At 49.1% G+C, this 26,869-nt stretch overlaps 9 protein-coding genes across 9 annotated transcripts; 4 read left to right on the plus strand and 5 right to left on the minus strand.

Moving 5' to 3' along the window:
• Positions 1-194: 194 nt before the first annotated feature.
• On the minus strand, positions 195-1,973 carry N7447_007409 (C2H2-type zinc finger protein; the record flags this gene model as incomplete). The annotated part of the gene is made up of 3 exons (XM_057231671.1): positions 195-290; positions 348-1,115; positions 1,211-1,973. 3 exons carry the CDS (start codon positions 1,971-1,973, stop codon positions 265-267), a joined length of 1,557 nt encoding a protein of 518 aa, XP_057086761.1. The 3' UTR covers positions 195-264.
• A 5,860-nt stretch (positions 1,974-7,833) lies between these two features.
• N7447_007410 (amino acid permease) lies at positions 7,834-9,688 on the minus strand (the record flags this gene model as incomplete). Its single annotated transcript, XM_057231672.1, has 3 exons — positions 7,834-9,181; positions 9,249-9,381; positions 9,427-9,688. 3 exons carry the CDS (start codon positions 9,686-9,688, stop codon positions 7,834-7,836), a joined length of 1,743 nt encoding a protein of 580 aa, XP_057086762.1.
• A 1,243-nt stretch (positions 9,689-10,931) lies between these two features.
• N7447_007411 (cytochrome b-c1 complex subunit 10) lies at positions 10,932-11,800 on the minus strand (the record flags this gene model as incomplete). Its single annotated transcript, XM_057231673.1, has 5 exons — positions 10,932-10,940; positions 10,994-11,141; positions 11,208-11,261; positions 11,549-11,601; positions 11,798-11,800. The coding sequence occupies 5 exons, from the start codon at positions 11,798-11,800 to the stop codon at positions 10,932-10,934; spliced, it is 267 nt and encodes an 88-aa protein (XP_057086763.1).
• Positions 11,801-12,507: 707 nt separating this feature from the next.
• N7447_007412 (putative disulfide isomerase) lies at positions 12,508-14,833 on the minus strand (the record flags this gene model as incomplete). Its single annotated transcript, XM_057231674.1, has 4 exons — positions 12,508-12,867; positions 12,920-14,413; positions 14,470-14,551; positions 14,607-14,833. 4 exons carry the CDS (start codon positions 14,831-14,833, stop codon positions 12,508-12,510), a joined length of 2,163 nt encoding a protein of 720 aa, XP_057086764.1.
• Positions 14,834-15,251: 418 nt separating this feature from the next.
• Positions 15,252-16,092, plus strand: N7447_007413 (complex I NDUFA5 subunit family protein; the record flags this gene model as incomplete). The annotated part of the gene is made up of 3 exons (XM_057231675.1): positions 15,252-15,802; positions 15,871-15,975; positions 16,029-16,092. The coding sequence occupies 3 exons, from the start codon at positions 15,252-15,254 to the stop codon at positions 16,090-16,092; spliced, it is 720 nt and encodes a 239-aa protein (XP_057086765.1).
• Positions 16,093-16,748: 656 nt separating this feature from the next.
• N7447_007414 (coatomer subunit beta') lies at positions 16,749-19,721 on the plus strand (the record flags this gene model as incomplete). The annotated part of the gene is made up of 6 exons (XM_057231676.1): positions 16,749-16,780; positions 16,903-16,965; positions 17,019-17,040; positions 17,101-17,132; positions 17,192-18,460; positions 18,516-19,721. The coding sequence occupies exons 1-6, from the start codon at positions 16,763-16,765 to the stop codon at positions 19,719-19,721; spliced, it is 2,610 nt and encodes an 869-aa protein (XP_057086766.1). The 5' UTR covers positions 16,749-16,762.
• A 983-nt stretch (positions 19,722-20,704) lies between these two features.
• Positions 20,705-22,978, minus strand: N7447_007415 (uncharacterized protein; the record flags this gene model as incomplete). Its single annotated transcript, XM_057231677.1, has 4 exons — positions 20,705-20,853; positions 22,153-22,629; positions 22,693-22,851; positions 22,957-22,978. 4 exons carry the CDS (start codon positions 22,976-22,978, stop codon positions 20,705-20,707), a joined length of 807 nt encoding a protein of 268 aa, XP_057086767.1.
• A 693-nt stretch (positions 22,979-23,671) lies between these two features.
• On the plus strand, positions 23,672-25,358 carry adaB (chromatin-binding transcription regulator ADA2; the record flags this gene model as incomplete). Its single annotated transcript, XM_057231678.1, has 3 exons — positions 23,672-23,764; positions 23,845-25,236; positions 25,290-25,358. The coding sequence occupies 3 exons, from the start codon at positions 23,672-23,674 to the stop codon at positions 25,356-25,358; spliced, it is 1,554 nt and encodes a 517-aa protein (XP_057086768.1).
• A 454-nt stretch (positions 25,359-25,812) lies between these two features.
• Positions 25,813-26,766, plus strand: N7447_007417 (enoyl-CoA hydratase/isomerase family protein; the record flags this gene model as incomplete). The annotated part of the gene is made up of 2 exons (XM_057231679.1): positions 25,813-26,044; positions 26,141-26,766. 2 exons carry the CDS (start codon positions 25,813-25,815, stop codon positions 26,764-26,766), a joined length of 858 nt encoding a protein of 285 aa, XP_057086769.1.
• Positions 26,767-26,869: the final 103 nt, after the last annotated feature.

Here is a 26,869-nt window from a genome sequence, read left to right on the forward strand (position 1 = left end):
AACACCGCAAGCTGAAAGCCGGCAGCGAATGAACCAAAAGGACTTTCGTAAACGGGGTTGCTGAGACATCGTGACCAGTGGATTTGCACCAGCAGAGAAGCCAGGGACGAAGGCCTAGAAACAACAGTTGAGAGGGTGGAGAGCAATAGTCCTACCCACGGCGTGAAGAAGCAGAAACCCTTGCATAGTTTCTCGCTTCCTCAAAACGCTTTTTCAATCTCATGCCTCGTAGTCATCGTCTTGCTTTCTGATCGAATTCACCGTCTACTGTCTCGCGGGCTGCACGGTACCTGCATAGTATTGTTAGAACAATTGTCATGAATGAGCTAGGTAAGGTAAGATCTAACCGTCTCCGCTCAGCGTAGTCGAAGCAAGGTACAGTCCGTTCATACCGCTCTCAGGACCGGTCGAGGCGGGGTAGAACTTGCGGTCGTGGTCGACGGGAGCGTGGATCGGCTCCTGGCCCGCGGCCATGGAGTGGGGGAAAACGGGGTTAATGTAACCGTCGGAAGAACCGTGCTGAAACATCGAATTCCAGTCAACACCCGGGTGATGTGAATGGGGACCGGGCATGACCGGTTTGTGGTCATGATAAACCGGGGGCTTTACCTGTTCAAGGGGACGATCAACCGTCAGCTGCTGGCCATGGGCATCGACACCAGGCTGCATGAGATACGGATTCTGCTTGGGTCCAGCCATCCACGAGGCTCTCGCGTGCGCCTGACCAGCGGAGAACGCGTCGTCACCGGGACCACGGTTCATGCCATTGACAGACTGCATCGTGAAGCCTAGCGGCTGCTGATCCGTATAGGCAGGACGGCCGGAGGCCATTCCATTGCCATTAACGGCCCCATCGAATTGCGCACCCATAACGCCATTGGAGTGGGGGACAGGATTACTAACTTCATCCTGGAGCGGCTTAGGGGGGTTAGCCGCGGCAGCTGCAGCTGCTTGCTGCTGAGACCGCTTCAGATGGGCCTGAGGGTGGGACAAGTGGGTCGCACCGGTCGGGTTACCCCGACGGATCGAACACTTTTGGAAGTGACGCTTCAAAATATCACTGCGGGAGAAAGTGTCCTTGCATAGAACACACATGTATGGGCGGTCACCGGTGTCTATATAAATCAGGAAAAAAATAGCTGTTAGCAAATCTTGATCATCTTGGGAAATTTGTTCTGTTTTTCTTTCGATCTGGCTTCCAAAAACTCACGTCTCAACAGATGGCGCTTGAGGTGCTTGGCGTGGAGGTAAGTCTTGTTACAGTGCGGGCAGGGGAATTTGCCATCCGCATCCTTAGCGGGAATAGTCGTGCTCTTAGCTGTACCATTGACACCGTTGGAAACCGGAGTCGCGCGGCCCGGGACACTGGGCAAAATGCCACGGCGGCCCTGAGATCCAACAACCTGCGTCCGTGGAGGTTCCTTGGCGTAAGGGGAGCCATTCGCGCCATTCACATCAGGAGTCATACCCCAACCCTTGCCATCGGAGTAACTAAAGGCACCGGAGGGAAGACCATTGAAATCCGGGCGACGGTCGCGTGGGGGTGCCGGAGCAATCGGCTGAGGGTAGCTCTGAGCGGTGGATGCGGGCGGAAGCACGCTCGGGGGTGGGGGGTACTGCTGATGCGCCTGTGTTTGAGGGTTAGGAAGGTTCAACAGAGACGATGGCGGAAGGCTACCGACAGTCGTGTGCGGCATCATAGGGGCCTGGGAAGCCCCGTAGACATCGTGAGTTGACGGAGGATACCGCGACAAATCCGGACGGTAAGGCTGTCCCATGTAATGGTGAGGCGCGGGCGACTGAGGGTGATGAGGCTGCAAAGGAGGCAGGGTATGCGGCTGCGAGACCGGATACTGCGGCTGCATCGAGTATTGTGGCATGTGCATGCTCGAGATGGGAGTCGAAGACATGGGCGTGGAGCCTGGAGGCAGGCTGGTGGATGGAGGACGGGAAGGGTGAGATCTGGGATCCATTGTGGACAGAGGAAAGATTGTGTGGGAAAAAGAAAGAAGTTGTTCACGATAACTCAATCATCAAACCTGCACTCTGGATAAATTTTTTTTCTTTGAAGCCAAGGAAGCTCCTTGTTTGAAAATTTTCCTTCGAACAGAAAGAGAGAGGCAAACGGTCACAGGGTCTCACGGGTTCACACGAGTCGACTCCACACAATGAGAGAAGAGGAAGAAGGAGATGCTTAATTGAAGAAGATTCCCCACGGTCACCCACCAGAAGAAAAAAAAAGGATGGTGATTTATCCGCACGTTGTCACCGTCGATGGTTCTGTATCCACCGAAGAAGCGGGCGTGCAAGTGGGTCTCTCGCAGCAAAAACAACTAGTCCGAGATCTGCTTCGCGTCAAGATAATCCTTGAGATCGAGAAATTGACTCTGAAATAGCCGATGAAAAGGAAATATTTCAAATGAAATGAAGAAATTGAAGCAGGGAATTGAATTGAAGAATTGGGGGAAATTGGGGGAAGAAGAAGAAAATGGGGGATAAGTTTCTTGGTAAAGACGAAAAGGAAAATTCTAAGAAAGACCGGGTCGAAATAAAAAAAAAGACAGAAAAAGACAGAAAAGACGAGAAAAGACAAAAAAAGACGATCGTTCCTCGGGGAGGCAAGAGGCGAGAGAAGAAAAAAAAAAAGACTGAAAAAAGACATGTAATTACAGTATTTTCAATTACAAATTACAAATTTTACACGGCCGTCTTCCGAACTATGGCCGATAGCGGTAGTGTAGACGTATTAGGATTGGGATTATTGGATTTCTGATTTGTTGAACTTATTAGTATCAGATTTGGATTTAGATTTGCAAAAAGAATAAAAGGAATAGTAAGAATAGTAAAAATATTAAAAAAAAGGAGAACATAAGTTTCCAAATACATAAGACACATAGACACGGACACATCGTCAAATCTCAAGGATTTTTAATCTCCCTACGCGTCCGGACATGATGACGCACTTCCAAGGTATATCCCACCTGGGCCGTGGACGGATGATAATAAAACCCCGAAACCATAGTCAAAATATATGATGTCCTCCATATATTTAAATCATATACAGTCTGATTATTCCCCGGGATATACATTATGTATCATGTATTCTGGAGAATGTAGAACCAAAACATAAAGCTCACTACCACATGCTGTAATCAGGGTTCCTTGGCCTCCGATCGCGGTCTTTACCAAACTGCCATTGGGAGTGACCACTGAAACTATCCAACTACTCCGTAGTTATAGTATCTGATGCTGGAGTAGATCTTATAATTGCAGATGGAGCCATCTCCCCGAGGGTGGATTATGAGTTGACCCTGGCTCTTCTTTGTTTTGGGCTCCGCAGTGGCTGACAGGCCCCGCAGCTGACATGGAGATGAGATCTGATATGTATTCACGCCATTCCTCGACCACTCCCCTAAGTACTGTTGAATTAATGTAGGACACTATATTCTAAGTATGTAGATAGATAAGATCTCAGTCCACACAAAACCACTAACCACTCTACACCGGGGCATTGATCTCTTCAAGCACGTCATCTGGGGGAGTCTCGGAAGAGGGCCAGGGCCCGGGAAGATGAGCTTCATTGAGCTCGGTGATAGAAGACCTCACCATGCATCCTTAACTCCCTCAACCTGCAGCCTGGAGTTGGCTCCCTGCACGCAGCCCGGATGTGCACGGTACATATCCAGAAGAGGGGACATGCGTTCTTAGGCCGTCTTTTTTCAGAGAAGACTGGGGGATATCCGACCGGCTTGATGTAACGGCCATGCAGTGCTCTATTTAGTGGATGCGCTGTAGCCGCTTGCTGTTCCGCAATGGGTTCCGCACTTAGCTTCACGGGCTGACTCGAAATGAAATGACCCGAACTATACCATAAAGAGAAAACTAAGCGTATTGGTCTCTTGATAGTATAAGTCTAATTGTCTCACTGGGACACTAATACTATTGCTGCCTAGGTGCTCCAATATAGGGAAATAGAGGGGTGTTTCTCCTAAGTTCAGCCACACAGGAATGATCTAGACAAAATTGGCATTCAGGGGGTTCCCCTTATTGGACATGGCTACTTCCGTGGCCTGACATAGGTACAATGTTGGAGGTTAGCGTACTTTTGCACATATTTCATATTCTATTATTAAGCATCTCGACCGAGTAACAGCTGGGCTAAAGTTTCAGATCCTGCGCGCCATTCGAGTTCCGTGTGACTACTCCATACGGAGTACGTAGTTCATCACAAAGACGGGATATCCCCAACATCTCTATGATAACATTGAAACTCTATCAAAACATGTAAATTGTGCTCTGTATATTTGCCGGAGATGATCTGTATTTCGGACCCAACATCCCTGCCCCTCCTTCTCCACCTCTTCGCAAGAGCTTCTCCCGCTTCGATTGTGGACCTGGAAGGCTTCGACCAGGGTTCTGCAGAAAATATTAGACTGACCACCTGATCTGAAATTTGTGCGCTATAATGCATTGAGATATTATACTTATATTATTATGTTACTATATTATTATATCCAGATTCCGCCAAGGGGCGAGAATGATTCTAAGCTACGACGTAAAAGGAAGTTCGCTTGACCTTCCACTTTGTTTCACCTCGGTATGTGTAGTGTACACGTACGGAATATCGTGTATAACGTACAATGTACTCTGTGGGATTAAAAGGTGTCTACAACATAATTAGATTTTCCATGTCTCTTTATCCTGCCTAAAAGGATTGGAGAAAGAAATTAGTTGGTGGCTTGACAAATATTAAACGCGGTGTATTGAAGTGGCAGGTGGCTTCAAAAGCTCTTTGCAAAATACACACTCGGCATCAATGCCGGGAGTTAACGGACTCCACTCTCCAGTCCCCGGAACGGTTCGCAAAGTACGGTGAGGCTTTTCCCGAGTCTTTAAATTTTGAATATCAGGGGGCTATCAATGCATATATTTGTTACTAATATTTTCCTATTTTGTTACAGTGTTAGACTAGTCTATACAAACAAGCCTAAGATCATCACTCCTTTTTTTTTCCTGTGAACCTATTCGAGTCTAATGTCTAAAACCCACTACAGAAATGGGGCCAGTAGGGCTAAATTACCCGGATGCTTAAGGTGTTAGCAGTATCAACCGGGATAGGAGAGAATAGCGCGCGCGAGATGTAGATCCCGCCCCAGTCCCCATCGCTGCCGAATAGGATATCACGTGGTGATATATACGTTATAGCCTATATTGTACAAACATAAGATTTACAAACATAAGATTATTTCAACAGAAAATATAGAGAAACTAAAAACGAGACGGTCAACATGGTCTATACGATCTATACAATGCACATCCGAAAGCGCCCTACATCCGATCGTCAACATCCGATACGCACAAAAAAGGGCTTATTCCCGGCACAGGCCGGAAACACCGCTGAAGCCAAGTCCGGATCGCCGAGTTTCAGGAATTCATCTACCCAATCAGGAGCCACCATCCGCTGCAGCGGACGAGAGGATCGTGCCGCCACCGACCTCATAGGCTGTCGATGTCTGTAGTCGATGCCCAGATAGGAGTAGCGCTTCTTGCAAGGTCCTTCGGGGGATCTGACTTGCATTTTATTATCGGTATTGAGAGTATTGCAAAAAAAGATTCAAGGCTTGTTAACTTTGAAATTGACTTTTTTGAGTTATGTCAAAATAGTGGTTATACATCTCCATCTTTCTCCATTTTCCCATGTGTTCTGTGGATATGTACACGGGGGCCATGGGGTGGCTCAGATGGTTTTTCTATTCTTCAATGTTCCATATGCCAGAACCATAGGAGCAAATCGTACCGAGGGAATCTCTCCCCTGGCCGCGTCACGGGTTTCGGATATAATTCGATAGAATGGCAACGCATACATATCTGATTCGCCTCCTATTAATATCTCATATTCGACTGGGCACCTCGCTACCATATTTTGACCTAATACGAAATAAAATTAAGGCAATTCCATAGAGCCCTGGATATGATTTCACAGACCGTGGAATCTGTTTGCAGTGTAACTTCAGGAATGCTTGAACACAGTATTAGAACTTGCATAAATTGTGCCTAAAATTGAGCCCGGCCTGAAGTGATAGAAATGCAAACAATATACCCCCCAAAAAAATGTGACACAAGAAAAGACCAGTTCGCACTGGAAAAAAGGTAAAAAGGGCCCAACTTGGAAATTGTAACGTACAATACGGACTCGGCTCACCCCCGACCCAAAAACAGCCACCTGACAATTCTTTTTTTTTTTCTTCTTCTTTAATCCACGGTTTAGACCGCCAAATCTGTCAAAGAACCGAGAAGATGAACTTCAAACGGTCCACTCAAATTCAGGAACCGTAAGAAATCCATGGGACTCAGACCCTTCAAAAGCTTCAGATACATGACGTAGACTTGTCGATCTCTGTTCTTCTTTACCCCTGGCAGTGACGATCGAGACTGCAATCAGCCCGGGAGCGGGCGTGGAGAGGGGCTGTACGGCTGTACACACGTTTTTTTTTGTGTTCGCGTTCTTCTCCCGGTTCTTGCGGTTGGTGCTTTTGGAATTTCTTCCATCAGAGAGGATTTTGACTTTCGAGATGAACCACTCTCTCTTCAACGTTAAAACATGACCTATTGCGCACTATAGAAGTTTATATGTGTGAGAATCTATCAGCAAATAAGCGAAATGGTACATAGGTAGTATACGAGTGGGCCCCTTATTGCTAGATGGCACCTGTGTTGGGGTGACCCCCCTCATCTGGAGTCAGATTAAGCATATCTCTGTCCCAACCCTTGTTTTTGTTTTTCTCCGTTGCATCCATGTGTCCACCACCGCCGGTGGAGTCTCAGGGGTGGGTGGTGGAGCTTACAGGATTCTTCCCGGGGATCCCAGCGCAAAACATGTTGTACAAGGTACTTAGCCGAGGGGAGAAAGTGGTTGCTCGGTTTCGGTACGTTGGGGATTGAGTTGGGTTTTGAGTAGCTGACTTGGTGTCTGGGCTTGTTCTTGGGGTCTAGGCATTGACTGGTTGGTTTGCTGCTTTCTTAGAGGTTAAGTGGTGTAGATTCTCCCATCGCGTGGATGTACCGTGTACAAAGTGCAATCAAGAGACGATCCGCAATTTACATGGTTGTTCTGCAGTGTATATTTCTTGCATATTAAGATCTGGGTTTTTCTTCGAATACCATAATATCATTTACGGTGGAATATGATGTGGTCTATATCCTTTTTTGACTAACCCTAATCTGACTCGCAGGAGTATCAATTGTTCTTCAACCCCTCTAGTAGAATACATAGATATAAAATATGAAATTATTCTCATCCCCAGTAGAATGTCGTACAGATCTCATACAGTCAACCTTATCTCAGGCATATGGGACTGGTGGAGTAGTGGGTTTGCTCCATTTTCTCCATCATCAAGAACCACACGGCCATCCTAGCCTTAACTCAAGTCAGGAGGGGCACTGGGTCAGGCTCCATATGACTCTGTCAGATCGATCCATATTTATGGAGCCAGATCTATATTGTGCTTTTTGACATGCAGGTGGCAAATGCTTACATTTTTGTCGGTGGATTCATCTGCCATCACTACTTCCAGATGGAATTATCTGGGGAAGATGAAGATATTTTTTTATCTTACGGGTTGAGAGGTTTTAAGCTCTTTGATTGATGGTCCCCATCTACTCCTACTAGAGGATCGAAGGTATCAAACGAAGACACCAGAAAAACCTCGGAAATGTAATGACGTGTGACAGGCCCCCAAGAGGCAGCTGCGAATATTAAGTTATATGGTACCAACATACATATCAAACCTTAAGTCCAAACTGACATAATGACTTCTGCACAAACTCAGAGACCTAGATAGGATTATCTGGATCATCCGCCTTGCGCGACAAAGCAGTAGCCTCGGCCGCCGCAAGCTCAGGCTCGATGCCCTCACTAACGATCGGCTCCTGCTCAATCGCATGAATAGCATGCTCGACATTGACTACAGGACCTGTGAACCAGCGATGGGCATCAACAAACCACCAAATCGTAACCGCCACCATCGGTGCACCCCAAACAAGGCAAGTCCAATTCATGTCTTCGACGGTCAAGTTCTTACCAGTAACACTAGGCAAACACAAGATTGGGACCATCAAAAACACAAACGTAACACCAACGGCACCTATATACGGGCCAAAGGGACCCAGATGCCAGGGGCCCTTGCGGAACCGATCACCGACAAAGAACACCCGAATAGTGATTGGAATGGCAAAAGCAAAGAACTGCGCAATAGCGCCAATAGAGAACAAAGCGCCAATCGCCACTTCCCCGGCCAAGATAAGAAGACACATCAAGATGCCGAGGATGGCGTTCAGCACAACCGCATTAACCGGCGTGCGCGTAGTCGGATGCACCCGCTTCCAGTAATTCGAGAACGGAAAGCAGTCGTCACGAGCATAGGCATATGTAACCCGCGACGCAGCAACCATACACCCCTGACCCATGGAAAACCCACAGACAATCGTCAAAGCCAAGATAGCGATAGCCGTTTTCTGCGGCATGACCTGCAACAGATATGACGCCCAGGGCTGTCCCAGATCGGAATCGATAACGGCCTCGATATCCAGTACCGTGTAGGCAACAACCAGCTGTAGGAACCAGCCCATCAGCCCGCCCACACCCGAGGTGAGCACGATCGCGCGCGGCGAGGCGATGCTCGCGTTCGAGCACTCCTCGCTCAAATGGAACGGCGAGTCGTAGCCGGACATCGTCCAGATCACGCCGACGAAGGTCATGAGCAAGGCGACACCGTCGGGGAAGTCGGTTAGATTTGTTATGTCGCCCCAGACTTGTTTGGAGGGAGTGAATTTTGGGCTGTTTGTTGTGTTGGCGGGGATCATGATGATGACTGCGATCAGCGCGACGAAGTTGAATGTTGAGCCCCATGAGTTGAACTGCGCTACGTGCTTCGTAGACATACTGCTGATTCCAGCGTGCAGGATCATTATGAGGGTTGTCAGCAGGAAGGTGTGCCATAATGTCGGGGTGTAGTCTGGGTTTTGGATTGAGACTGCTGCGAGGATCATTGCGCTGAGCGAGTAATTGACTGATGGCGCTGCGGTTATCTGTCCGATCCAGTTGGACCAGCCGGTGATCCAGGCGGCGAAGGGTCCGTAGCCCGGAGGTGCGAGGACTGCTGCGGCGTAGTATAGTCCACCGCTGTATGACACGTTAGCCTTCCCTAAACACTAATTTCTAGGATGCGATATCGCGCAGCGTGTCATACCTAGTCGGCATTGCTGAACATAGCTCGGCCATCGACATTGCAATGCACTGGATAAATATCATAGCAATGATCCAGCCCCAGACCATACCCGCTGTTCCGGCATATCCCATTCCTTCAATCCAATCAATGTCAGCTAGATCTTATACTCAATCTTACACACAGATGTGTGGGTACTCACCATAATACAAGGTACTCGCAAACGACGGTAGCAACCCCAGAACAGCAAAGCTGAGGCAGAAAGTCGACCATAGCGAGAACTCGCGCTTGAACTCTTGCTTGTAACCCAACGCCGTGATCGCCCTCTCATCGGCATCCATATCATGGTCCGTATAGGGCACATCGCCATCTGGGAGCACAGAGGTCACACAAGCATTGTTAACCTCATGATGTCCTTTGGAGATGTCCGAAACGGCCGTTTTGGTTTCCATGCTTCCACCCATGGCCAAGGTAAATAAGCGTGCCGCAATTAATGTATGCGATATATATACCAACGTAATAAAATGACAACCATGCAAGGGATGAACAAGAATGTTTTCACCTTCAAGCAACAGCCACGGGAAATTGTAGTATAATAAAATAGCTCAGTATTAGGCCGACAGGGGGTAGCATCATCGTTATCTATGCACAGCACGGGGGTCTTTTTCCCCCCGCGCATGGGCGATCTCAAGAACTAGACATGTGTTTCTAAATGAGCTGGAATAGAGCCAGGCCGAACTCGGAATAATAGATATCGGACGACCCGACACCATTACACAACGAAGACTGGTGGATATGTGAGGGGGAACGCCTCATGGAAACCAGGCTCTTTCCGAAATCTATTCCGTACAAAGAGGCGCGATAAGGGCAAATGACGTTGATGTTGATAAATTAAAAAGATATGCACCGTAATGAGCTGTTGAATTAACAGGTATCTTATTCAAGCATGGGAATGGCCTTACTCCACACGCTTGTGACTTGTAGAGACGGGAGATATCACCGCTCATTCGAGGCACAGGGCCTCGAGGATCGGTGATACGAGCTTGGCAGAGAGGTAACCAGTCCCTGTAGGGAAGCTCCAGGCGTTGTATTTTCATGGGAATTCTGCCCTAAGAAAAGGTTAGCGTACTTGCAGCAGATGTGGTTATCTTGATAACAAAGATAAAGGTTTGACTCGTGTCGATCGTGCTCAGGTGCTGATTAGCTGTGAATGTATTTGACTTTCTGAAACCCCCTAGGGCTGCTATTATCCTTTTGAGGCTTGTCGTTTAAGGATGGACCTGCCGCGTTGGGGAAGAGGCTTTGGATTGAATGTTGGAGAACCCCTGTTTGTTGTACAACATATATGTCATTAATATCCCGTAGTCGAGTCCACGACGCCAGCGCTATCTACAATGATACATCATAGGCTAGCTCGGAAATCATCCCATAGAATATCTGGATCTCCAAATTATATAAGAGTCCTGGAGTTCCCCAATAGCTCTAGGTTTCTCAGCCCTATAAGTCAAGGGAGAGTTGCGTATCGATAGTAATCACGCATACGGACCATGAGAGACATATTTACTTTGAAACAACTGTTTCTATGTGGTATTAAAAACAGAAAAGACTTTCATCGCTATTCTACACAGTACAGCCCCAGCCTGCCCCCTAAAATCCCCGATTCATAGCGATCAAAAGGGAGACAGGTATATACCCTTGGTGAATAATTTAGAAGGGCTATAAGAAAGTTAGCATAAACCAAGCCTCCAAATAAATCGTAATTGACTCACGTTGTCTTCAGCGGGGATGGTGCGGTCGTAGTAGGTATCGAGGTAAGGAAGCTTGCGGAGAATATCGTTGCGCACACGGGGAACCTCGCCGAAGATGAAGAGGGCGCCGCTACCAAGGGCGACACCGAAGCCAGCGGCGAGGGTACCACTGTTTGGAACATCGTTAGCCCTTGTATCTTGTCCAGCCCGTGAGTCGAATGAGGGATGTACTTACGCCTGGATGGCTGTGCCAAGGGTCATACCGGCGGCGGTGCGGGGGATGGTGTACCTGCAGATTAGAGAGGCGTTAGCTTGGTGTTCTAGCTACTGGTTTGATCTGCCTTCTTTGAATCCGGCTTTTTCTTCCAAAGTCCATGGGTTTATAATCCCCGCTCCCCACAGATGCCGGACACCCGACAAGCTCCGCTATGGGAGAGGGGAGACGGGCATCCAATCAACTAGGAAAGCTGCATTGAAAAATGCCAATCCATGCTTCATTGGCTCTATCCGGCATGCTGATTACCGACCAACGTGTACTATCTGGGGTTCGAGGAAAAAGGATATGGGGAGTCTCACTTGGGCGCATAAGCGGAGGCCTGGGCTGCGGCGCGGCGAGCGGTAGAGGCGAACTATAGAAAATGTGTTAGCAATTGAAGTGACATCTTCCATGAAGTGACATCTTCCATCGCGTCTCATCCCGCGGCTCGGAAGCCGGTTGTGATACGCATGGCCCGATTGTCCTAGTCCTGGAGCGCGGTCGAGTGGGCGAGTAACTTCGGAATAGAATACGAGATTTTCTCATCTTCTGGATATGAAAGCGCTTACCATTTTGAATGACACCGGAGTTATTTGGTGGGACAATTGCTAGGAGACAGGAGCTGGCCACTTGGTGGTCGACGAAAACCGGGAGTGCCCGAGTTGACACGTGACTTCAAAGCTAGTGGCCAATCAGAGGAGGCGTAATTGTTTTCATTCGACTTAGAAGTATGAGTTTATATTGATAAAGTCAATGATAGATGAGAATCCATTTGTTTTATCGTCTTATATCATCTGTACACAAGAAAAGGGTAAAGCACATCGTCTGTAAACGGACGCATTATATAGCCCTGAACTCATCGTGCCAAAATCGAACAAATATTCTCGAGGGCGAGGGGAGGGTTATACTCGCAGGTGGAGACACGCATCTTTCTGAAAGATTTCAATTACACTAGAAGACGGTTGTGAAGGAACGAAGGAACAAAGGTTCTGAAGAGCAAGGTAACCGTAACTACTTGTCGAAAAAAAAGTCTAATGGGATTATGGAGTTAATACTAGGGAGCCTTGCTTGCGAGAAGCTGCGCCTCCCAAGAGTACGCGTGGTGAAAAATGAAATAGGATATGTGCTTCAAAAACCCCCTCGGATTGACATGCAAAAAAAAAAATTCAACTGAGACAGGAATGAACAGACCCATGAGAGGAAAGCAGCATCAAATACAGTGGAAACGAAAGATTATAAGAACCGCATAGCCAAACACCCTAACTGTACATTTGTCTCATTAGTCGACTTTGTCGGTCGAGCCTCCATTCAGGAAACTCTCCTTGCCGTCCAGGTGGAAGAATCCACCATTGTTGTTGGAGTTGCCAATAATACCACCGCGCGCAGCACTACGTCTGAGGCGTGAACGTCCGAAGACGGCAGCCACAGCAACCACGGCACCCAAGATAATGAAGAAGATGACGGGATGACTGCTGAGGAGAGATCGAGTGAAGAAGAAGATAGTCTCGAATGTGCCGATGGTAGATTTGGGTGACAACTTCGAAGGGGAAGCGATGACGAGAGGAATGGTCTCGAGAATGGAGGTCCGCGAGGCCATGATAGGAGCTCCGCTTGAAGCAGTATCCCAGTAGCGGCGGTTCTATAAGAAGTCAGTTATAGTGCTCGGACGAACATCACGAGGGGCGACTTACATCTTGATCATTGATAATAACACGGTCACTGGTTTCTACGTCGATACCATAGGTTGTGCGCAGCCAGCGCTCCCAAAAGTCGCCATCGACCCAGGCAAAGGCGACTTGCTTCTTGTCGTCCTCGCGGATGGTAATACGCATATTCTTCGCAGCCCGCAATGCGCGCTGATCATTGCGGTCATCGGCTTCTTCGATACGCAGTTGCTTGGAATCACGAAGTTCGGCTCGCTCAAGGCGGAACAGTTGAACCTGCTTGTCCATCCATTCAAGGGCAGCCTCCTTCAGCTCGCGCTTGGACTGCTTGAAGTCATCGCTACGGCGGCGGCTCAGGAGTCCCAGAACCACGAACTTTCCGTCCATAATTTCTTGGGCATTGGATGCGGTGAGCTCAGGTACGATGGGAAGCCACACAGTCTGCATCCACGAAAGTATTTGACGGAAATCTCTCATGTCCTTAGGGGCAAGGGCATTGTAGTAGTTGGGACGTCGGTCGCGAACGACCAGAAGACGAGGCCAGGTAGAGATCTTGAACCGCTCGGACAGAGCAGCACTGTCACTCTTGACGATGCGAGCGTGTCCCACGAGACTAAGCGTAAGGCGATTCATCGCCTCAAAATCTTCCGATGTCGTCGCATGGTCGTAGAGATACAGGAACAAAACCTCTTCGGTTTCTTCCAACTGCTTAAAAGTAGTCGCATCAACATCCTGAATACTTGAGCCCACACCAACGGCTTTGTTAGTGTACGAGATTAGATCTCCCAAGCCACGAAGACCGGTATATTCAACTCTCTCGCCGCCACGGAAGAAGTAGATTGTCGGGTAGGCGCTCACGCGAGCATCTTCGCAAAGTCGCTTCTCAAGTTCGCAGTTCACTTCACCAACATTGAGAGTATCCTTCATCTCCTTGGCCATCGAGTTCCAGTTCGGTGCTAGGGCCTGGCAATGATGGCACCAAGGAACGTAAAATTTGATGATCCAGGGATCATGGGTAGTCGTGACAAGACTTTGGAAGCTCTCCGCAGTGAGTGGGATAGAGATGCCTTGGGGATTAGCAGGCCGTCCTTGGAGCTTGGCCTTGACAGACTCAGGGCTAACGCCTTCCAATTCCGCGGTCTCAATACTCTGCTTCTCAACAGCTGTTTTCGCACCAGGCTTTACCACTTCGGGTTTCGCAGTCATTTCCATGCTCTTAGCGTTAGCCTTTGGGATTTGAACGCCTTGCGAAGGTCGGGACCCAGGCTTGAGCGTCTCGAGCTTGGCTTCGATCATAGCGCCAATCTCTGACATCGTTTTGGCACCAGCAGGTGGCTCGCTCTGGACGCCCATATCATAGAATGCCCACGCGGGGAAAAATTCGACTTTCAATTTCTTGCAGAAATCACCAAAGGCCAGGCAGTTTATGGACCCGAAATGGAAATTGTAGTAGCCAGTGAAGGAGTCTAAAGACGAGAGCGCATCGGGCTTCAATCCGGAGAGGAATAAGGGATTTGAGGTCTACCACTAATCAGATTCGAACCCCAAAGGTTAAAAATAATAGAATGAATACTCACGTAGTAGTACTCATATAGGGTCTGGTACATTGGGGCCGCCGTCCGGCAATGCGGGCAATTAGGGGAATAATGTTTGATCATCCTAGAATAGTTAGATACTTGAGCGATTTATTAATTGCTGCAGAAGGGGTCCTCACCAGTGACCATTTTTGGTCACTTCTTCGAAATTATCCGGGGTCAACTGCGTCAACGGGGGCACTTCAATACCATTGAATATTGTGGGTGTATCCGGATCCACTCCACGACCCCCCCGCTTGACAAGTGTATCTCCAGATTCCTGGTTCGAGGAAGCATCTGAAGGCGTGCCCAAAGCAGGCGCTGCCAACAGTGAGAGGAGGGACCACCCCAGCCAAGACGGTTTCATTTTGATGGAAGACCAAGGCAAATAACTCGGGTAGGAGTTTAAAGGAGAGTATGAGTAGTTTCAAGATGTCACAGCTGAGCAAAACGAAGGACGCTGGTCGAAGTAGGGAGGATAATCGCGAAATGTCACAGGTGGCACATTGAATGGGGGCGAATACTGGTGACTCGGGTGGGCACTGGTCACGTCGCAGAAAGAAACAGCACTTAGCGACTATAGCGCCCCGTAGCTGAAAGCAAAATAGAACTGCACACAGCCCAAACAAAGAACCAGATGTGAGGCTTTGATTGTATCGGAAAAGGTGAGTTGTGTTTCCCCTTGCCGCTTGGGGGTGGAACATCAGGTTAATCCGCTCCGGGCCGACTTCAACACTTCATCTCCCTGGAACCGAGCGACTTCAATATCACCAAATCCATTAACAATGCGCTCTACACTCCGGCTACTGGCCAATGTCAAGCCTCGGTATTTGGAGCCTTTTGCTCCTACCGGATTGACGGGCCTCTTCACCCACCCCAGCCCTCGCCCTACTTTAATCTACCTTTACTCGACTACTCTGCAGAAGTTGCAGGCGTTCCCCGAATCCTCCGCCTACCGCCAATCCGTTGAAGCTTTGACCCGTCACCGTCTCCAAGTCATTGAATCGCAAAAGCCCGCCGGATTCGATGCCTGGTTGGAGCGTGTGCGGAAGACCGTGGGGTCCGAACCCGAGCGGTTCGCCAAGGTCGAGCGCGCCGACGGCACTTACACCCATGCCGCTGCCCAACAGAAGGATGGATCCGACAATGCTCGTGGTGAAGAATGGGACGGCGAAGGCCTATCAGCCACAACTGAAGGTCCCGCCCGTACCCCGCAACAAGAAGCGGAATGGGTTAAAATCATGAACGAGGCTAGCGAGACCACTGAGAAGGCCGAGTTCGACTTCTACCACCAAGATATGAAATGGGAGAGCGAGCCTGCCCTTGATGCCGACCAGTACGTGCACCTGCATATCCGAATTATCCTCAAATAACCAGGCAATTGAGTGCTAACCTCTTGTGCAGGATCTCTCACGCCGAACAGCAAATCGGTGCCGGCCTTATTGAGGAGGTCATCCAGGTCGCAGAGGCAGAGCTCAAGCTTGTGGATGAGTTGGCCAAGGCTAAGGTGTAAGTGAAAACCGGAAGTTTGCGGTCTAGACTTATTGCTGACACTTTTACAGGTGGGAGGAACTTGAGGAGAAGCCCCGACCTGGCCAGTGGACTTACTTCGAGCGTGGTAACTAAACAGCAATTCTGGAATGGCTGTGAATTTTAATCTCTGTAACTACTACTAGAGGTCTCTTTGTTCGAATACATGTTTTGTGAGTTTAATCATCTGGAGCTTAGGGTTAGTCGTAGAGCCACTAGATTACATACGACTTGTGTATTCGATCAATGAAACGATATCGACAATCTCAATTGGAAAATGGTTGGCGTAATTGAGGTATGTCGAGAGTATAGAGGTCATTGATATTCTAATTCGAATTTATACATCGGGACGATGATTATATATAAGTACAGGGAAGCATACCGTAAGCATTTGAGCTATTGATATTTTGCCCAAACCACTACCTTGAGTATAGGCTTACATCTCACTAGTGTTATATAGTAAATTAGCATAGTTTCCGTCATGCAAATGAATCCGTAGGACATTTGTATAGCGGATAGACCGACTGGAAGGCGGTGAGCCAAGGCGGGAATCCCTTGTGGACACATACATTGCTGTCCCTGAATGAAGCGCTCTCACTCTAGCTCTCCGTCATCTCAATCCCTTCTTAATTTCTCCAATTAATAACTTGCTCCGAGGATCGTTCCTCCCTGTTATCGGGCTGTCTGAGCGGCTCGCGGAATCACCTATCGCTGTTACAGGCCCAACGCCGCATCACACAAACACTTGTCCCATCCCCCTCACAACATGCGGCTCGACGTCAAGGTACGCAAATGCAGATGATGAATTGTCTCCTATAGTTACAAGTCTGCCCTCAAACAGATACAACGATAATTCTGCAGGTGGACGTTCACAATTGGAGAGATTGCTGACGATAAACGTTACAGAGGCAGCTGTTTGCCCGCTCCGAGCGGGTAAAGGGGATTGATTTCCACCCTACAGAGCCATGGGTAAGCTTTCACAATCTACCCAGGAGCTTTACTCAAACTAATTTCTTTCTTAGATCTTGACGACCTTGTATAGCGGTATGTTTCGAGAGGGGCAGTATAGGAGATGTCCAATGCGCTAATTACTTTCCTGTCCAGGCCATGTCTACATCTGGTCTTATGAATCGCAGGTAAGACATGACACAGATTCACACCCCCCATATTCTTATCTAAACCGTCTGCCCTTTAGTCTATTATCAAAACCTTCGAACTCACTGATGTCCCCGTTCGTGCCGGTCGATTCATTGCGCGGAAGAACTGGATTGTCTGCGGTTCAGATGACTTTCAGCTCCGTGTCTACAACTACAACACATCCGAAAAAATCACCTCCTTTGAAGCACACCCGGATTACATCCGTTCTATTGCCGTCCATCCCACCCAGCCGTTTGTGCTCACAGCCTCCGATGACATGACAATTAAGCTTTGGGACTGGGAGAAAGGCTGGAAATGTGTACAAGTGTTTGAAGGTCACAGCCACTATGTTATGGGCATGGCGATCAACCCAAAGGATACCAACACTTTCGCCTCCGCATGTTTGGACCGAACCGTGAAGATCTGGAACCTCGGCTCGCCCCATGCCAACTTCACACTTGAAGCCCACGAGACGAAAGGTGTCAACCATGTCGACTACTACCCACATGCTGATAAGCCATACCTCCTTACCACCTCCGACGACAAGACCGTCAAGATTTGGGACTACACCACGAAGGCACTCATTGCAACCCTCGAGGGCCACACAAGCAATGTCTCATTTGCATGCTATCACCCTGAATTGCCTGTGATTATCTCGGGTTCTGAAGATGGAACCGTTAAGATTTGGCACGCAAATACCTACCGCTTGGAGCAGTCATTAAGCTATGGTCTAGAACGAGCATGGTGTGTTTCCTACCAGCGTGGTAGACAGGGCATTGCAATGGGTTTCGACGATGGTGCTGTCGTGGTGAAGATGGGTCGGGAAGAGCCCGCTGTATCAATGGATGGGTCTGGTAAGCTTATCTGGACGAGACACAGTGAGGTCGTGTCGTCTGTGATCAAGGGTGGCGATGCTACTGTCAAGGACGGCGAGCCCCTTTCTCTACCAACAAAAGATTTGGGACAGTGCGAGGTGTACCCACAGACTTTGACACACTCCGCCAATGGACGATTTGTTTCTGTCTGTGGCGATGGAGAGTACATCATCTACACCGCATTGGCATGGAGAAACAAGGCCTTTGGGCAGGCTCTCGATTTTGCCTGGGGTGCGAAAGACAACAGTAACGACTACGCTATCCGCGAGTCATCGACAAGTGTCAAGATTTTCAAGAACTTCAAGGAGCAGAGTGCTGGTCTTGATGTTGGGTTCCAAGCCGAGGGTCTGTCCGATGGTGTTCTTCTGGGTGTCAAGGGCCAAGGTGGCATTGGCTTCTTTGATTGGGAGACTGGCAGCCTGGTTCGCAGAATTGAGGCCGACCCGAAATCCGTAAGTTGTTGGATCTGCTGTGATCTTTGGAAATGATGCTAATCAACATGTACAGGTTTACTGGTCCGAATCTGGCGAACTGGTTACCCTTGCCTGTGAAGATGATTTCTACGTTCTCCGCTACTCTCGCGAGGAGTATATCAATGGCCTAAACGCCGGCGAAGCTGACGAGGATGGAGTTGAGGCAGCTGTTGAGTTGGTCGCTACCATCAACGAAACCGTCCGGACTGGACAGTGGGTTGGAGATTGCTTCATCTACACCAACTCTACGAACCGTCTGAACTACCTTGTCGGTGACCAGACTTACACAATCTCTCACTTCGATCAACCGATGTACGTTCTTGGCTATCTGCCCCGAGATGGCCGTATCTACCTTGCCGACAAGGACGTCAACGCCGTTTCCTTCAGCCTTTCTCTCAGCATGGTTGAATATCAAACAGTGGTGCTGCGCGGTGATATGGAAATGGCATCTGAGATTCTCAAGGATGTCCCCCAAGACCAGATGAACAAGGTCGCCCGCTTCCTCGAAGGTCAAGGATATAAGGAAATGGCTCTGGAAGTCGCCACCGACCCCGAGCACCGCTTCGAGCTCGCTCTTGCGCTGAATGATCTTGAAACCGCACTCGCGATTGCTCGCGAGGCCAATGTCGAGCACAAGTGGAAGATTGTCGGTGATGCTGCCCTCGCCGGTTGGAATCTTGCTCTGGCCCAAGAGTGCTTTACCAACGCCAAGGACGTCGGTTCTTTGCTATTGTTGCACACCGCTAGCAACAACCGTGAAGGTCTCAAGGCCCTGGCTGCTCAGGCCTCGGAGTCAGGCCTCCACAATGTCGCCTTCTCCACTCTGTGGTCTCTGGGAGATATCGATGGCTGCATCGCTCTCCTCGTGCAGACCAACCGCATCGCCGAGGCAGTTCTCCTCGCCCAAACTTACAAGCCTTCAAGCGCCCCTAAACTCGTTGTCCAATGGAAGGAATCCCTAGAGCAATCTGGTAAGACCAAGGTTGCCCGTCTCATCGGTGTCCCGCCCGGTGCCCTTGACGTCTCTACCGATGACGACCTCTTCCCCGAATGGGATGAGTACATTCGCCTAGAGAAGGAGGGTAGCGTCCCCGAGCCTGCTTCGGAGTCTCTGATTGATGTCAACGGCGATGAAGAAGAGCCCGTGAGCGCGACCAACGGCGTACCCGAGGCGGATGATGGGGTAGAGAAGGCCGAAAAGGCTGCAGTGGACGAGGCCGATGCTGCCGAAGCCGAGTAAACGAACAAAAAGCACCGGGTTCTGTTTGGTGACTTTTCAGGAGAGTTAGGTTGATCGTTTGTTTTCTGGCTGACCAGTCAGACCATTCTTGATTGCGAGCGGCGTCTTAACGTGTGTCCGACATTTTTTCACTTTCTTATTTGTAATTTCGCTGTCATGTGTCTCTAGAGCAAATTACATGCCTAGATACAAGCAATATGTTTCCCTCTATTTCCAGTGGTTTCGTTAATATACTAGATTATTGTATATGTATACTATACAGATTTTCCCTGGCCCTATACACTGAACGTTAGTAAAGGCTTCTGTATACCCAAGTGTTAGTAATGGATATCAGAACGAGCACACATGTCTAGATAAGAATACAAGACAGTGGCTATTGTCTGGCCCGAAAGCGAAGAATCAAGAGCCTTCTAGGTAACCCGTGCGTGGAGCAGTTGTTGAAGTTGGGCTATGAGTCGAATTTCCTACTTCGCATCATAAACCGCTTAGACACATATCCATCTTACTCGTTGACGAACTTAGTCGAAGACATATGATGCAGAACTGTTTTGGCATTGCCCATCGTAAAGTTTTTATCGAGAATACAGAACAAGGGTGCAGACGATGACCGCTTGAGAAAAGCAACGAGAAACCAAGGGTAAGAAAGGAACCTGCCTAGGGAGAATGAACACTTGAGATGGAAGGGAGATGACCGAACAAGACAAGAAAATCAAATCAAAGCGCTCAGCAGGCGTATAAAACGAGAAGAACCAAGGTCGTCTCGAAGATCAGGAGCAACTTCGATATCAAGATGCCACAGACTCCTTTGTGATGGGAAAACGAACAATATGACGAAGAACAGGGTGAAAGAAAAAGAATCAAGATTGGTGGATATGTTAATGAAAGACATATACGCAGTTAAAAAGGAAATGGTCTCTATGGGCCTCATATTCTCTCTTTCTTGCACCGGGGATACTCGATCTAATTTGACGTGGCGAAAAGCACTACTCCGGGATGCTACCGAAGGATGGGTCTTTGACACTGCCGCCTGCATCACCGAGGCCAGCCACGGGTCGGTTGTACGACCATCCTTCGAACTGTTGCTGCATGGTTTGCGAGAGGACGGGGCCGTCGACATATGAGTCCTGGGGTGCTTCCCTGGTGAATTCAACATCGAAGTTCTCAGTATCACGGGCATCCACCTGCATCAAGTTAGTCATATGTTGATCCAATGGATGATCGAGAGTAAAGAATACATACCACGTTTGGTCGGAAACTGGGTTCGTACTTCCTCTGGAGAAGCTTGCGCCAGTCAATGTTGGCAAAGAAGTGGTGAGACTTGATCTCCGCAGCACCGTTGGCACCCAGTCGGCGCACAGGGTCACGGTCCAACAATCGAGTGAGAAGATCTCGGGCAGCAGGCGGGACAATGTCGCTGCTGGGGAAGGTCAGAGGCTCTTGTAAAATTTTGCGATACATTTCGTTGGTGTTTTCATCGTAGAATGGAGGCAGGCCTGTCAGCATCTCATAGAGCAAGACACCGAGAGTCCACCAATCCACGGTCTTGGTGTAGCCGTTGCCAAGGAGAAGTTCTGGAGCGAGATATTCGGGAGTTCCACAGAACGCTAAGTTTGGTTAGCTATAGAGGGCCTATAATGAGTGATGAGGATATCTTACTATTGGTTCGGTCTTCGTCTTTCATGTCCAGCTTGCAGAGGCCGAAATCGCAAAGAGCGATATGCCCAGTGTAATCGAGAAGAATATTCTCAGGCTTGAGATCTCGGTAGATAACCTTGAAGCCGTGCAGACACTCGAGAGCGCACAGCAACTCTGCGGTGTAGAAACGGGCTCTGTTGATATCAAATCGTTGTTCCCTTTGCAAATGGTGGAACAACTCTCCACCATTCACAAATGCCAACACGAAGTACAACTTCTCAGGCGACTGGAACGAGAACTTCAGCGGAACAATAAATGGGTTGTTGATCTGTGCAAGAACCGATCGCTCGGCAAGTGTATGTGTGACTTCCGATCGCGAGATAATGTGAGCCTTGCGAATTGTCTTGAGGGCGTAGATCCGACCAGTATCCTTCTTCCTATGATTCCCCAACTGTCAGAATTTTGAAACCAGATAACTAGCGCTTTGAGTCCACTTACATGACCTGCATGACCTTTCCGAAACTACCCTTGCCCACAACCTTGAGCAAATCGAAGTCTTCTAACTTAAGACTCCGCTGCTTGTTCTCCACAAAGGAAATACCAATCTTGATTGAACCAACACCAAATTGGAGATCCAGCCACTCAGCACCCTGCTGACCCAGTTGACGCCCTTGCTCATCGTGAGCTGCGGCAGCCTTCTGGTTGTCTTTCTTGCTGAGTTTCGGATCCTCCACATACGGCTGGCTCTCTTCGAAGCGAGGGTTGACTTTGCATGCACCTAGGAAAATGTCCTCACTCCGTCCAGCACCAGGCCGGGCGGCAGGGTTGCGCAGATACAGCTGTACACTCAACTCGGTCTTCCGGGACACATCAAACTTGAAGGCTGTGTTGTCCCCAGCCCACAATGGGCTCTCTGGAGTTCCCGAAACAGCATCCACAAAGACCTGGTTCTTTTCGAAATCAAGGAGGGCATACGGAAGGTATTTGGTGGAATAGCGACCGTGGATAGTGGGGGCGGCATTTATTCCCCCGCTTGTGGACTGCGGTCGGCCGGACGGCACGAATGAACCCGCTTGATTTTGAGATGAATGTGACGACGAAGACGTACTTGGGCGTAGGGAAGAGGGCGCGTAAGAGTTATTTTGGAAATGCGAATTGAAGATTTGTTGGAAGTGAGGTGACAGCGAAAAATTGCGTCCTTCGTGGAGAGTAACAATAAGGATGCCGGGGTTCACAGTGGCCACAGGGGGAGAGACAAGAGACTCGGAGGCCGCTATCAAAAACGGTAAAATGATTAGTTACTGGGGATGATTCCAGCAATATAAGAATAACCTACCGATGCCATTTGTTGAGGGGGTGGCGGAGGCAATGCTGGGCGGGTTGGAGGCCACAGGTGTCAGAGCCTCATCACCGTTTGAGTCACCCTTGATCGTCGAAGTAGATGACGACCGGCCAAATGATGAGGTCAAGGGTGCCAGGTGCGTCTCCTTCAACTCTTCAGCCGAGTTGTATGATTAGCGACTGCCCATGGCGTTCACTGCAGTGCAGAGAGGGGTATTGAGGGGGGGGGGAGAGGGAGACCAACTGCCAGTAAACATACTTTTAGTGAGCTTCCAGGACATAGTGGCGGTTGTTGTAAAAAGATTGAGAAGAAGAGATCAAAGTCCAAGATACTGCAATGCGTGTGCAGGGTGCTAAGAATCACCCAATAATCAACATGCGAATGGCCTCCAAAATAAACCTGGAGAAGCCACACAAGGACACAGATAATACACACGCAAAAGAAGAGAATTCAAGACAAAGACAACCACCACTATCTTTTGAAATCCGTATGGAAGCACAACTAAGGATAAGAAAAAGTCGGGGAGATCGAAGATCAAATGAGAATGAGAGAGGGGAAGTTCCCCCTGTAATTAGAATACGTAGTTTACCATAGATTACACATAATTACATATTTGATTGGTCAACCTGGTCACACATTGGTTATAAAAGGTACAGTAATTAATCAGCCTCAGCCACTGCTCCGCCACAAGGGTTAACGACGCATCAACTTCCACCACGGCATTAACAATCAAGGCAGCTGACTCCACAAAACGAGAGATTTTAAGATTCTGCTTGGATTGTAGCTGGATCATTTTACCTTGAGATCCTTTCCAAACTTCGGAATATTCCCCGCTCCGAAGTGCGGAGACACCTACCCCGGAAGATCTCACCTCAACAGATCACCTGCAAGTCTAGTATCTTCAGACTTCTGAGTCTGTTTGTCTCTCGATACCGCTCCCGACAAATCAGAGGATGAAAGGGGTGGAGGGCTAATGGGTGTGATACGCAAGAAGACCGCCTCGCGCGGCACTGAGGCCGGCACTAAGTTCCACTGCGATGTGTGCTCTATTGATGTTACGTCAACAGTAAGTCTCGACGTGGTTGTGTCATGACCAGTTGAAGGTCTGTTGTGTTAATCAGAGACTGACGCGATTCCACCGCATAGGTTCGCATCTCATGTTCGCATCCCGCCTGCCCAGAATATGACCTCTGTGTCCCCTGCTTCGCCGCCGGAAAGAGCTCCAAAAACCATGACCCCGCTACACATCCATTCCAAGTGATCGAGCAGAACTCAGTCCCCATATTCCAACAGGATTGGGGCGCCGACGAAGAATTGTTATTGCTGGAAGGCGCCGAAATCTATGGGTTGGGTTCATGGGCAGACATCGCAGACCACATTGGCGGCTACCGCAGCAAGGATGAAGTGCGAGACCACTACTACGACACATATATAAAGAGCGTCAATTTCCCGCTTGCAGCTCACGCCGATCCAGACGATAGGAGCTTGCAGGATTCAATTTCCAAAGAGGAGTTCCAAACGCGCAAGAAGCGGCGCATTGAAGAGCGCAAAGATGCAGCCAAATCAGCACCTCCAACGACACCAAAACAGAAGCCGACTGCCAGTGTACCGGCATGCCACGAAGTGCAGGGCTACATGCCGGGACGATTAGAGTTTGAGACCGAGTTCTTGAACGACGCCGAAGAAGCGGTGCAGCACATGACCTTCGAGCCCGGGGCGGGACTCAATGAAAACGGCGAGCCAGATGCAGAGACTGAGCTCAAGATGACCGTGGTCGACATCTACAACTCCCGCCTGACAGCGCGTACCGAGCGCAAGAAAATCCTCTTCGAGCACAACCTCCTCGACTACCGAAAGAACACTGCCTTGGATAAGAAAAGGTCCAAGGAAGAGCGAGATTTGTTGAACAAAGCAAAGCCACTTGCACGGATGATGAACTGCAAGGACTTTGAAGACGTCAACAAGGGCCTGGAGTACGAGCATAACCTCCGCTTAGCCATCGCCCAGCTTCAAGAATGGCGGCAGATGGGAATCGGAGACCTGAAAGCAGGCGAGAAGTATGAGCAGGATAAACAACAGCGCGTGCAACGATTGCTTCCTCAAGGATCATTCGATCGTTTTGCCAGCACCCGCCCTAAGCAGACACAGCTCACAGAGACCCCAGCGGCAGCAATCCAGCTTACAACGCCTGAACTGCCGCTGCGATTGCAAAAAGCCGCCAATCCACATGCATCGACAGATCCTGCTGATGAACCATTGAACGATTTCGATCGCGCCTTCGCTGTCGATGGGGATGCGCCTCCACCGCAGCCGACAAAGACGAAATACGTGGTGCCCCCGCTAAGCGGGATGCCACCGTGGAAGCTGGACAATGACACTGCTGCTGACTTGCACCTCCTGACTAAGGAAGAAGCAGAGTTATGCAATGTTCTACGTCTGATGCCGAAGCCATATCTGGTCATCAAGGAGACACTCTTGAAAGAAGCAATGAAGCAGGGCGGCAACCTGAAGAAGAAAGATGCACGAATAATTTGCAAGGTATGTTTTACCATTCGACCCCTGAAACATGCATCCTTTACTGACTCTGTTAGATCGAGGGCACTAAAACCAGCCGAATTTATGATTTCATGGTACACAGCGGTTGGATCAACAAGGCGTAGATGCGCCAGATCCATTATATGCTGTAATCACTTCTTAGCTTATTGATATCCAAATCTATTTGTGATTTTGTCCGGGAGCGTTTCTTTTTTGGCGTTCATAGGGAACTTGGGAGATGGGTGGTTGTGTTCTCGGAACTTGTCCACATACATCACAGGTAGAATATCACCTGTAATTCGCACAATTAATTGTACAATGGAAGTAACCTAAATACCTTTTTACCTACCAAGTCCAACTAACGAAGTCGATAAAGATCACTTCCAAAGCCATTCAACGAAGAGATACAATAATCATCCCCACACCCATCGGCCCTCGGCATCTTCTCCGCATTTACATTACCGTCGGTCACCTCTAGCTTTCTATATCATTTTCGTATAATCTCCTTTATTCCTTCTCCATTCTCCTCTTTTAATCAACCCCAATCTTCCAGCAAAACCCTCACCAAGAAACCTCAAAATGCCACCCTTCACAATCCAACCCCCAACCCCAGCCCACGCAACCCTCACCTACCCAGCACCCCACGTTCTCCTCGTCACGCTAAACCGACCCCGCAATATGAACTGCATAAACGCCCAAGGTCACGCAGACCTCCACGCAGTCTGGGAATGGCTCGACGAAGAGCCAAGTATGCGCGTGGGCATTCTAACCGGAAAGGGACGGGCGTTTTGCGCCGGCGCTGATCTAAAAGGTGAGCCAGAATAGCCAGTCTACACATACACACACTACCCCCAAAAACCAATAACCGATGTCTCAATTCATCTGTTAAACCCGCTAACTCCACCAGAATGGAACGACCGCACCTCGACCGCACCAACAACCTCTAACTCCACTACCCCAATGCCAAACAGTGGGTTTGGCGGACTAGCGCGACGCAAGGGTAAGAAACCCGTGATCTGTGCCGTGAACGGGCTCTGTCTCGGTGGGGGCGCGGAGATGATCATCAACAGCGATATTGTGATTGCGTCTTCGCGGGCGGTATTCGGGTTGCCGGAGGTGAAGCGTGGGGTTGTTGCTCTTGCCGGGGCGTTGCCGCGACTAGTGCGAACTGTCGGGAAGCAGCGGGCTATGGAGATGGTTCTTACGGGGCGGATGGTTAGTGCTGTGGAGGCGGAAAAGTGGGGGCTTGTTAATTCTGTTGTTGAGGTTGGGGAGGGGGAGGAGGAAATTGGTCGGGCTGTTTTGGAAAAGGCTTTGCGGGTTGCCCAGGAGATTTCGGGAAATAGTCCTGATTCGGTGCTTGTTAGTCGCGAGGGGGTTAAGTTGGGGTGGGAGGGGATTGGGGCGGATGAGGCGACGGCGATGTTGAATGATACTTGGGTTAAGAGGTTGTATGAAGGGGAGAATATTAAGGAGGGGCTTAAGGCTTTTGTGGAGAAGAGGAAGCCCGTTTGGGTTGATAGCAAGTTGTAGAAATTGGAAGTAATTCGATTCGCTAGTCATACTACAGTTCGTAAAGTCATAAAAGCAATCCCATTTCGCCGTCGCGCCGTGTACCTGGTATCCGCCATATTCC

Source organism: Penicillium robsamsonii (genome assembly GCF_028829455.1).
Source record: "Penicillium robsamsonii strain IBT 29466 chromosome Unknown utg000003l_segment0_segment0, whole genome shotgun sequence".
Lineage (NCBI taxonomy): Eukaryota > Fungi > Ascomycota > Eurotiomycetes > Eurotiales > Aspergillaceae > Penicillium > Penicillium robsamsonii.